Raw genomic sequence first — 12,179 nt, 5'->3', positions numbered from 1 at the left:
ATTTTAGGTACCTTTCTCTTTATAGCCCATGATTTCTAGCTCCCATGCCTTATACTTATATCCCTTTAAATGTACTTTCCAAGATCAAGTCACATCTATTCTTTTAAAAATGCATATACATTTTTGTAAATTTCAGAGAGGGAGAGATAGAAACATAAATGATAAGAGAGAATCATTGATTGGCTGTCTCCTCCATGCCCCACACCAGGGATCAAGCCCACAGCCCAGGCATGTGCCCTGACTGGGAATTGAACGGTGACCTCCTAGTTCATAGGTTGATGCTCAACCACTGAGCCATGCAGGTTGAACAAGTCACATCCATTCTTCAAGTCCTTGTTTATAAACTACTCTTCCAAGACATGTTCTCTGTTGTTATCCTGTCTTCACCAAATGGAAGTGATCATTCTCTGAACTCCCCTAGCCTTCTGTTTCTACTATTTTGACTAATGCCCCAGAGGTTCACATAACTCTGCCCAGGTTCAGTGATTTTTTAGGACAGCTCATAAGATTGAACTTATAGTCATACACTGAGCCATGACTTATAACTATGAAAGGGCACAAAGGAAAATCAACAGAGGGGAAATGCATGTGGGATGAAGTCCAGAGGAAACCAAGAGAAAATTTCCAACCTTCCAAAAGTTTACCCCATGGCGTTGTATAGGATGCACTTAATTCTACAGCAATGAATTGTGACAATGTGAACTGCGATATCTACCAGGCAAATTCACTGGAGGCTCAATGACTAAAGTTTTCATTGGGGTTTGGTCATGTAGGTACCTATCACCAAGAATATATCAAATTCTAAACTCCTCTAGGAAAGCAGGTATTAAGGATAAATTACATAGTTTGCCTAGTTTAGGCACAGTGAACCATTGTTAACAATTAAGATGGTTCTCTTCTCCTGAATTCCAAGTTCTCAGATGCCAGCTAAGGACCAACCTGAGAGCAGGTCTTTTTTATTTTAATTAATAATTTCAGGCTGCTCTGTCATATTTTTCTGCATAGAAGGTCATATCATATATATTATATCTTTGAGGCCCAGTGCACAAAATTCTTGCATGGGAGTGTGTGTCCCTCAGCCCAACTTGCATCCTCTTCAATCTGGGACCCCTCGAGTGATGTCTGACTGCTGGCTAGTAGGATGGGGCCTAAACAGGCAGTTGGACATCTCTCTCACAATCCAGGACTGCTGGCTACAAACCGCTTGCCTGCCTGCCTTCCTGATTGTCCCTAACCATTGTCCATAGGCCCTGAGAGACCGGGGATGGGTTGGTATGCCTGCATCATCGCCGTGGTGATGACGCAGGCATTCCACCCACCCATCCCAGTCACTCAGCTCCTGTGTATGCAAATTAACCACCATCTTTGTTGGGTTAATTTGCATATCACTCCTGATTGGCTGTGGGCGTAGTGGAAGTACATTCAATTTACATGTTTGTTTATTATTAGGTAAGATATATAATACACACACACACACACACACACACACACTCTCTGAGTGGCTAGATTATTATGATCTCTGAACACATAATAATCTGGCCACTCAGTATATATATATTAGAAACCTGGTGCATGAACTCATGCATGGGTGAGGTCCTGGGTCTGGCCAGCCTGGCCAAGGGGAGGAAACATGGGTGGTTGGATGCCCTGCCTGCTGGTTGAACTCCTGGTTGAAGGAACAATTTGCATATTGGCCTTTTATTATATAGGAGATATATATGTCATATTTTTAATTCCTTTACTGTAAGATCGCTGAGGACTTGGAACATTTTTTTCATTACTCCATCAATTCCAGTATGGAATAAGATTCCTGCATGATGGGAGACATTCTACAAGTATTGGTGATTAGAAGTTCTGCTGATTCAAGAAGGAACAGCAAAAAAAAAAAAAAAAAAAAAACAGGTAGGGAAGAAAACTCAACAGTGTGAAGGGCATTGCTGCTATCCCATTCTGAATGGAGTCCCCTATATTATCTACGACTTCCCCATATCAAAGAATAGGGGATGGAACAAACTTAATAAAAGATAAGAGATAACATATGAATGATATTGCTACTGAAATCAGATAATTTATTACATATATATTTATATATAATATTTTTATATATGTACTTTTTAAGAAAGCAGGACTATGCAATTTTGTTCAATAAAATTCTGTCAGATCACTGACATTTTAACCCTGTCAAGTCTCAATTTTTCTTATTCCACTCAGAACACAATACTTATAACCCATGTCTCAAATTTACTTGCTTACAAAAAGACTTACTGAGCACTTACTGTTACTGAAATATAAATATTAAAAGCCCCATAATAAGAATAGCTAATACTCAGAGCCAGTGTTCTAAGCACCTCTTCAAGAGATTGATACTGTTGTATATTCATCTTTTACAGATAATGTTACTAAGGAAGTTCACCCTCCTGAGCAGTTACTCTGGAAAGTACGCTCTTAATTACTCTGTTATAATGATTATCGCATCCTTGAAAGGCTCATGATCTTTTATTTCACATAAAAATTATTTTTTATGTAAAATATTATTTTGACAAAATTAGAGACAGAACATTTTTGTTCCGTGTTAATGTTTTCTTCTCCCCCACTTTAAAATAAAAGGACTACTATATTGCTAGATTTTTCCCCATTTTATACTTGATAAGTTATACGGTTTTTTTGAACAATTCATCACTTAATGATTCATAAAAAAGTAGTGAGGAATCAACAATGTATTTAGCATTTGTGACTGTCATTCTGAACACATAAAAAAGGGAAGTTATATTGGTTTAAAGAAAAAAAATATGCACACTGAATTCTTTTTATCCCTACAGGTGTGAGGTAGTTGGTTTTGCTATTATACAATTAGAGTGACTGTTTAAGAAGAGAGATTTTCATTTCTCTCTGAATAGGATGTATTTTTATCATTAACTGCCTTCCACACAATGACACAATTAATAGATAGCAGAGTCTGGAAGAACTCACAGAAAAAACAAACAAACAAAAAAAACATAGTCCTGACTTTTTTTTTCTTCTTTTTTTTCTTTTTTTACTTCTTATAGAACAAATTAAAAGTCTAAAATGTTATAAACAAGCTGTGCTATGTCAAACTCAAACTGCAGTTTGGAAATGCAGATATAATTTCACCCCTGGATAAGGAAACAATAATTGGTATGAGGAAGGAGTTGTCAGAACTGTTTTCATGTTGCTAGGTCAACATTAACATTCAAGTTCAGAAGATGGCTATGTTCTGTAGCTGTGGGCTAGGCTCTTCATGGTGTGACTAACAACAAACATTTCAAAGGTATTGTTTTAACTTACAAGCACCTCAAACCTCCTTCAGGTGACTGATCTCATTCTCAACTCACACTGGAGGCAACTGTGTCTTAGGAAGGTTAAGTGACGGTCTCAGGGTTACATCAGTCAAAAGTCCAAGTAAGCAACAACATGCCCTCAGATCCTCTCCCTCCAGAGTTAGTACCATTAACCACTGATCCACACTGCCTCTCAAAGATCTATACAGGTACCTAGATTTGAGTGTAACAGACATTCTCAGTACCATGTGGTGAGTTGCAAGTCTCTATGTCTCTCTAGTTTTATAAAATATATTTTATTGATTTTATTTTTACAGAGATGAAGGGAGAAGGATAAAGAGTTAGAAACATCGATGGGAGAGAGAAACATTGATCAGCTGCCTCCTGCACACTCCTTACTGGGAATGTGCCCACAACCAAGGTACATGTCCTTGACTGGAATCGAACCTGGGACCCTTCAGACTGCAGGCAGATGCTTTATCCACTGAGCTGATCTGGTAAGGGCTTTCTATGTGTCTCTTATACATCTCTTACAAGAAGAACCATTGACTGCTTTTGTTCTGAGATATCTTTTTAAGGATGTTTGTATAGAGGCTAGCATTGCAGCATCCAAATAATAACACTATATAATAAAAGGGTAATATGCAAATTGACTGAACAGCGGAAAGACTGGTTGCTATGATGCACACTGACCACCAGGGGGCATATGTTCAATGCAGGAGCTGCCCCCTGATGGTCAGTGGGCTCCCACAGGGGGAGCACTGCTCAGCCAGAAGCTGGGCTGATGGCTGGCAAGCTGGGCTGATTGCTGGCAAGCATAGCGGCCCGCTTCCAAGGCAGAGCTAAGATTGTCTGACTGGCTTCAGCCTACTCCCCGCCCAAGTACTCTTGGACTGCTAAAGGGTGCAGGACCTGCCTCCTTCCTCCCCGGGCCCCCCCCCCCCCCCCCCCCCCCGCCTGCCAGAGTGCACAAATGTCATGCACTGGGCCTCTAGTAGAGATATAATCTCCCTGTTGAGCAATGAACAGGCATGCTTACTCAGGATTCTGCGTGTCCTCGGCGTATCTGCCCCCCCCACCCCCCCCCGCCCAATTAACTCAATGTGTTTGTAGGTGGCACCTGACTATCTTGGCATTGTCTTAGAAGAACTGATCTTGGGAAACCAGCTCAAGAAAATAGCTGATGGTCTGGCTACTACTATTTTTCAATGGGCAATAAAGTCCTTTTTGCCAAAACCCACCCAGAATTTTTTTAAAAATGTCCTTAAACTGGAAGTAGATCTAGGTTCCATGGTGCCTAAAGTTTATTACTATTTTGGGGTCCCTCTTGAAGGAAAAACATAAAAATTACATATACAAAATTAAGTTTAAGGCTGCAGAAGGGTGTTGTCAAATGAGGGGTCCTGTAATAAAAAGTTTTATTCATGGTAAATTCATCTCTGTCTGAATTTTATTTTTGGAAGTCGTAAATTTTCAATTTGACAAATGGCTCTAAATGACTTTTTACTTCCCAAAGCAGCAAGCCTATACATCGCATAGAGTCTCATTTTAGAAAATGGCTCTTAATTTTTGTTTCCCGGGAAAAATAAAAATCTGGAGTATCTCTCCCATGCCAAAATGTCTTGAACACTTTTGTGTCTTGATCAGATTTATAGATAAGTCTAGGGGGTATTATTTTTTTTCTTTCATCCTTTTACTCTAAAGTAAATATGATCAAACGAATGTCTTAAATTAATTTATAAAACTTGCCCTGGTGACAAGAATAGTTAAGTTCTAGCATCATTGAGCCCAAACTCCTGAAACATTGAATTCATGGAAATCATATCATGAATGTTGATATAGTTTCAATATGGGTATGTGGCAACTCTATGGTGCTTGAAACACGAGGGGAAAAACATACTTTGTATGACACTCTGAAAGTAGCAAATGATCTTTTGTGTACAGCACCGAAGAGGAAAAAATAGCTAACCTCATTTTGTTGTGTAAAATCATGCCTTTTAACACAGTAAGAGCTTGAAATAGTTAAAACCATTCACAAGTCATATTCGTCTATTGTTCACCGATAATAATTATAGGTAAAGCATTATAGAGTAAATATGGACGTCAATAAACAATTAAGAAAATAAGTAAAGTTCACCTACTTTTGAGATATTACTTGATCGACTTGCAGATCGTCCTGGGGACTTTTCATTCTGAAAAATAAAATTATAGTCATTGATTAAATGTATGGCACTAGTCTTCACCCTGAGAAAAAGAAAAGCATAGCAAAGGCAGACGTGAAAATACTTTTGGCGTTGTTCTGATAGACGTACGAACTGCTTATATAGGATGGTTTGTTTCTTACTGAATTGTGTGTCTCTAGCATGTATCAGTGCCCCTTCTGAAAATGTTTCAATTAACACCAGGGTATATATCAGTCTAGAAGTATTTATTTCCAGAAAATACTTATTTCTTTAGAAAAAATGATTGCAGTTCTTTTGAAATAAAATTAGACAGTAGAAATACAGTCCATTATTTGCCCTTTTGCTTTTGCTACCAGGAAATTCTGAGTAAATTCTGGTTCTCAGTGTCAGTAAATATTGCATACATCTTACTCCTTCTTTTAATATGTATAATACTTTATTTTTTAAATATATTTTATTGATTTTTTACAGAGAGGAAGGGAGAGGGCTAGAGAGCTAGAAACATCGATAAGAGAGAAACATCGACCACCTGCCTCCTGCACACCCCCTACTGGGGATGTCTACAACCAATGTACATGCCCTTGACTGGAATCAAACCTGGGATCTTTCAGTCCCCAGATGATGCTCTAAACACTGAGCCAAACTGGTTTCGGCTCTAATATGTACTTTATTGATTCTCCTGTTATTTTCCTTTTGACATAAAATAATCTATAGGGTTTTTTTTTAACATAAAATATTTAATTGTTTAAATTAAATATACTTTAAAAATTATTTTTAAATTTAAAATGTAAAGTTAAGTTAAAAATTAACAACCCCAATGTTTGCCTCTTAAAGATTTTCTAATTTCATAGATAAGAAGCATGAAAAAGGTTTTGAATAAATAACTTTTAAAAAAGTCATACAATTTTAAAGGAGGAAGGAACCTTAAAGAGTGTCAACCCTTCCTTGGAAGCCCAGAAATATTCTGTTCCTGCCCGTCATGGAATTTGTGCCCATAAGACCTTCTGACTTGTCCATCCTAATGTTTTCCATTCCGCCAACTATCAGCCGGTCGATAAGTGACTGGCACTGAACATGTAGCAAGAGATCACAGTGCTTTCCTTCTGCCCAGGAAATATGGGAGGAACTTGTTCTGGAAATGAGAAGTTGTGAAAGATCTGAATTAACCTTGCCACTGAAATATTCTAGGAGGCTCTTAAATAGAAATTTCTGAGCGTCTGGACTCAGCACAAAAGTGGACTTGAGCAGACCCCTTTGACAGAGGTCATTTCTGGGAACTAAGTTGTTGTAACAACCTGTGGATCTGAAACCGCCCTGTGAAGATGGCTTGGGACAGTTTCAGAAACACGCTGATGACAGGATATGGCAAACGGGTTGTGGTAGAAACACGGTAGCTGCATTCACCGCAGACTGTCACGGTGTCAGGCACAGGTTTGCAGATAGATATTCCCTCTGAACAGTACTTTTTCCTTTACATGCAACATCCATCTCCTGCAGCCACTCATGTCACTGTGGAGCATGTTATTACAGAGCGAGATGAGTCCCAACGATACGATTAGTTACACCTCATAACAGCCCCGTGATCCAGGGGGAGATTAATGTATCTACTACCTGCAGACATTTTTCCTTGATTAGCTTCCCGTGGTGATGGAGAGAGGTACTTTTCAACTGACATCTCAACTCCTCTTCTAGAGACTAGGAAACAAAAGCAATCCATCTTTCCTTCTCAGTGAAATTCAGGATTTTGACACAATGGAACAGAGGTAAATAGGCCACCCAATATTAATAGGCCTTGGGAACAGTTTCGTTGTCGTGTGTTTTGCTATGTTTTCTATATTAAAATGGTATTTGAGGATGTGACCGAGGAACTAGAATTGAAAGGTGCCTCAGCTGGAACTAAGAAGTGCTGTAGGAAATGTAATTTGGCATCAGGTGACCTAATTTTTCACAACAAATAGGACTTTGTGGTGTTGTTTTCAGATAGAACAAAGAGGGTAAGGCTCCCTCCACAACTGTGAGTGAGTTCAGCACAGGGTTATAATTAGGAGATAATTCCACACTCTTCCCCAGCACTGCTCAATCTAATGGAGAGGAAGCATCTGCTTGATTATTTAGTACTTCAAGGGATCTTTTAATGTGAAATCTGTTGGTTCCATTTTCTCCTAAAACTAGGTGAAGTATTGAAAGAAATGAATGAGCTCATGCAAAGGTTAAATTGGTTGCTATGGCTTCATTCCCTATTGTCCCTATTCCAGTTACCATATAGGAACAGAGGTGCACTGTTGCTATGTTGGCAGTGTCAAGAGTAAGAGACCGACTTGCAATTAGGCCTGTGGGAGCGTACTAGCTCTAGCAGGAATATGCTGTTTGACATTTGAGGACTTAAATTTCCCTCACTAAGAAGCAGAGACTGTGGTACACATCAAGCAAGTTATAACTGAAAACATTTTATAGATTGCAAGATTATAATATTCCCATTGTTATTTACAGGGAGAGAAAACACCAGAAGAGCTCCCTCACATTTCACGATGGCCCGGCCAGTGTGGCCCGTGGTTGAGTGTTGACCTATGAACCAGGAGGTCACAGTTCAATTCCGGTCAGGGCACATGCCCAGGTTGCAGGCCCAGTCCTCAGCATGGGGCATGCAGAAGGTAATTGGCCAATGATTTTTCTATCATCTTTGATGTTTCTATCTTTTTCCCTCCCTCTCTGAAATCAATAAAAATTATATTTTTTAAAAATGTCATGATGATCATCACGAATTACGAGACTCATAATTTTCACATAAACATTTGAGTTTCTCAGTCCTGCAATTCTGCCTCTATTGTGGAATAGATTTCGGTATATAAAATTTAAGAACAGAAAATCAAATTTTTCTCTACCCCAGGGAGTTAAAGAGGTTTGGTTTGCCTTGCCTTCGAAGCAAAGAGCCAGAAGCACTTTATCTCTTGGAAAACTTCCAAAGCAATCCGTCCAATTTTCCAATAATTAATTGGGTGGCTTGTGCCATTACTATTGCAATGACATATTCTTCTTTGTAGATTAGTCAAATATGGCTGTCATACCTCATTATGATCAGTGTAAATTCTTTACCTTAGATTAAGCAGAAGCTGTCTCTGATTCTGACATCACTTACTGGTACCCAAATGATAGTGACCTTGAAGGTCAAGAAAAGTTGGAGCTGAAAAGTTCTAACAAGTCTGCATGGAAAGTCTGAGGCTAGCAGATCATTTACAGTAGGCAGACAGAGAGACTTGGTTTTATAATTGCTTTCTAATATTTATAAGATGTTTCAGAATTTGGTTTGATATGATTGTATCTGAAAGTGTCAGTTTTTTTGTGATTATTATTGATAATATAATACTACTTTTAAAGTTTCATCTCAATTAAGCATGGTTGAATTTTTATTAACAGCAAGAAATACAATGATTACCAAATAAAAAAATGGTTTTAATATATTTTAAATGTCATGATCTAAGGAAAGTGGCATAGTCCCTTTAAAAGGAAATGGTTTGTGTTAAAGAAGACACAATATGACTGGCTTTGTATCTACATAGGAATATTCTATATTTTATAGCATTGAACAGAAGAGGGCGGTAAGGAAGCTTGTAGCAGGTTTTATATGTAAACTGAAGGGAAAAAACTAAATATTCCTGAGTGAAGAAAATTGAATAAGACAGTCTCACACAGAGCACTGATATGATGCTATTCTGCAGAATATTCCACTTTTCCCCCCTACCCCACTCCCAGGCTAAAAGTCAAGAGTATTGGAAAGAAAAAAAAAAAAAGAGCTCATTTGGAGGGTGACCTGAAGAATTCTAAGTAGAAAATAGACTATTTTTCCTAGAGTAACTAAAGCTTATAATAGAAGAAAGTCTCTGAAAACAATGAAACATAAAAAAAATAAACAAGAACATAGCAAAAATGACTAATGCAACAAAAACTTAACTAATAGATATATAAAAATCCCATGTCCGTTAATTGAAACACTCTTCTTAATGTCTATAAAACATTTAAGAATTATTTAACCTCAAATAATACCTTAACAAAAATATTTAAGTAGGGATTTTATAAAGCACTTCTGTAGATATTGAGCAAATAAAATCAGAAATACAGATTGAATTATGACTAATTTTTTGTTGCTAATCCTCACCTGAGGGTATTTTTTCATTGATTTTTAGAGAGAGGAGAGATTGGTTGCCTTCCACAGGTACTCCACCCAGCCCAGAGATTGAACCTGCAACCATTATACCTGCCCTTGACCTGGAATCAAACCCACAACTCTCTGGTGAGTAAGCCTATGCTCTAAACACTGAGCATGCTGGCCAGGGTAAATGTGACTAATGTGACTAGTTACCTGAAAATTAATTATCAAATCTTTAGATAATGCTTCTTCTAAAGAAATGAATATTCTCTGGGAAATGATAGCCAGAAACTCTAGAAAAGAGCATACTATAAGACCTTTGGAACACCGCAAAAGCTGTATCCAGATAAGCATTTATTTTATTTAGTTATTTAAAATATATTTTTATTGATTTCAGAGAGGAAGGGAAGGAGAGGAGAAAGAGAGAGAAACATCAATGATGAGAGAGAATCATCACCCCCTACTGGGGATCCAGCCTGCAACCCGGGCATATGCCCTTGACTGGAATCAAACCCAGAACCCTTCAGACTGCAGGCCAAAGCTCTATCCACTGAGCCAAACTGGCCAGTGCTAGATAAGCATTTATAGCTGTAAATGGCTTTGTTATTAAAGAATACAGTTCAAAATAATATAGTGAAAGTTATAAAATATAAAAGCTAAACCTCATTAAGTGAATATAAATAGGAAGGATAAAGAAATATTTTCCATAGCAAATCTTTTTAATATAATTACAGAATAGATGAACATACTATAAGGTTTGTTAAGGAAAAGAGAGAGCAACATTATATAAGAAATGAGAAAGGATACATAACCAAAGACACAAAAGGGATCAGAAAAACAGATTATAAAAGCTACATGTAGTGCTATTGCAACAAATTTGAAAACCTGGAGGAAATGAATCAAATTCTGGCAAAATCAAAGTTACCAGAATTTATTCAACATAAAAAAGAAAATTTGATAGACAACAAAGAAGAGATGGGAAAACTCAATGGAAGTCTGTGTGCTCTAACAAGATAAGGGCATGATGATTTCACAACTGAGATGTATCTTACTTTTAAAGAATAACTCCAATTTGATTTATGCTATTATTGGCCATAGAAACATATATTTTTCTAATTCATATTACTAATCTTGCATAAATGAAACTTTCAATGTATTAACTACACAAAAAGCTATAAAAATTAAAATAAAATTATGTTTTAGTCTTAAGATATCAGATACAAAAACATCTTTAAAAAGATTTGCTTTTATCTAAAATTATGTTTTAGTCTTAAGATATCAGATACAAAAAAATCTTTAAAAAGATTTGCTTTTATCTTTGCTACACCAGCAGTTTATTCAAAATGTGCACAGGGAATAGAATAAGTCTGACTTATTCCAGTCATTTTCTTATCAGGAATTATGTCAACATAATTCTTTGAAAGGGCAAACTATAATCTTATAATTAAATGCCAAAAAGATATTTGACAAACCTCAGTAGTCTTGCTAGAATGTAAGCTCTAAATGAAATAAGAATTGAAGGAAAAACTCTTAGAGTGATAAAGACAATATTCTAAAAACCATTACAAATATTATTCTAAATGGTAAAAATTCTAGGATTATGTTAATTAAAGAGATTTTATTAGAAATGCTTGTTCTTGCTATTATTACTCAACCTGTCTTACAACTTCTAGCAAATAGAATAACAAGAAAAAGAATTATATTGTAGAAAAAATATTTTAAAAGAAGCAATGAAACAATATTCTTTCATTGATAATATGTTGTTATGGGAATTTCTAGAGTCTCCAATTAGAAAAGAAAACTACCACAGTTAAGGACTAGATATAGGATAATTATATTATGACAGAGTCTATCAAATTTTCTAAAATCCCTTCTCCCTTCTCCTGTACTGACAAAATAATAACTGGGCCGAAATCTTTCCAGTGACATTCTATCTCCCTTCCAGTTACAGGTTGCCTATGACTCAATTCCCTCCAGTGAGATGTGAACAAAGCCAGCAATCATCAGTTTTCTGCCTGCCCCATAAATCTAAAATTTCTTCCACACTTTTTGAATTGCTCTGTGCTAGGATAGTGAGTATCAGAGCAAGCCAGGAAGCCACTTAATAGGTTAGTAGAGCTGAAATCTCTTGAGTCCTTGAATGACCACATTGTGAAGAGCCCTTTGACAATTTGGAACATTCTCTCTAAACTGTCATGAGAGAGATAAACTTGTATTTCTTTCAAGCCATCACATTTTTTGGATTTATTATAACAGTTTAGTCTATCCTAATGGAAATACTGCAAAATCAATTTCTTTCTCTCTTCTAGCAATAAATATCCAGAAATGTAATAATAAAAACAAACAAAAACGTTTAGGAACACATTTCACAAGGAAATCATAAAGTCTTATTAAAATATAAACTATGAAATATTATTGAGGAGTATAAATCATGATCTGAACAAATGAAAGCATTACTCTTTGATGGGAAGATATAAATCCTCTACAAATTGACATGTAAGTAGAAGGTAGTTCCAATAAAGTCTCTAATGAGGCTATTTCTTCCTCTTTGAA

The 12,179-nt window shown here is 36.7% G+C and overlaps 1 protein-coding gene across 1 annotated transcript in view; it reads right to left on the bottom strand.

The window, feature by feature from the left end:
- The window catches only part of MARCHF1 (membrane associated ring-CH-type finger 1), a 230,119-nt gene that overhangs the window by 115,004 nt on the left and 102,936 nt on the right, over positions 1-12,179 (bottom strand). Inside the window, exon 2 of the mRNA XM_036423927.2 lies at positions 5,441-5,491. Within this exon, the coding sequence (XP_036279820.1) occupies positions 5,441-5,491 (51 nt within the window). The remainder of the gene's footprint in view (positions 1-5,440; positions 5,492-12,179) is intronic.

Source organism: Pipistrellus kuhlii, unplaced genomic scaffold (assembly GCF_014108245.1).
Source record: "Pipistrellus kuhlii isolate mPipKuh1 unplaced genomic scaffold, mPipKuh1.p scaffold_m20_p_8, whole genome shotgun sequence".
In the NCBI taxonomy this organism is placed as follows: domain Eukaryota; kingdom Metazoa; phylum Chordata; class Mammalia; order Chiroptera; family Vespertilionidae; genus Pipistrellus; species Pipistrellus kuhlii.
Note: the sequence above shows the minus strand (reverse complement) of the source record. Positions and strands in the feature narration are given on the sequence as shown.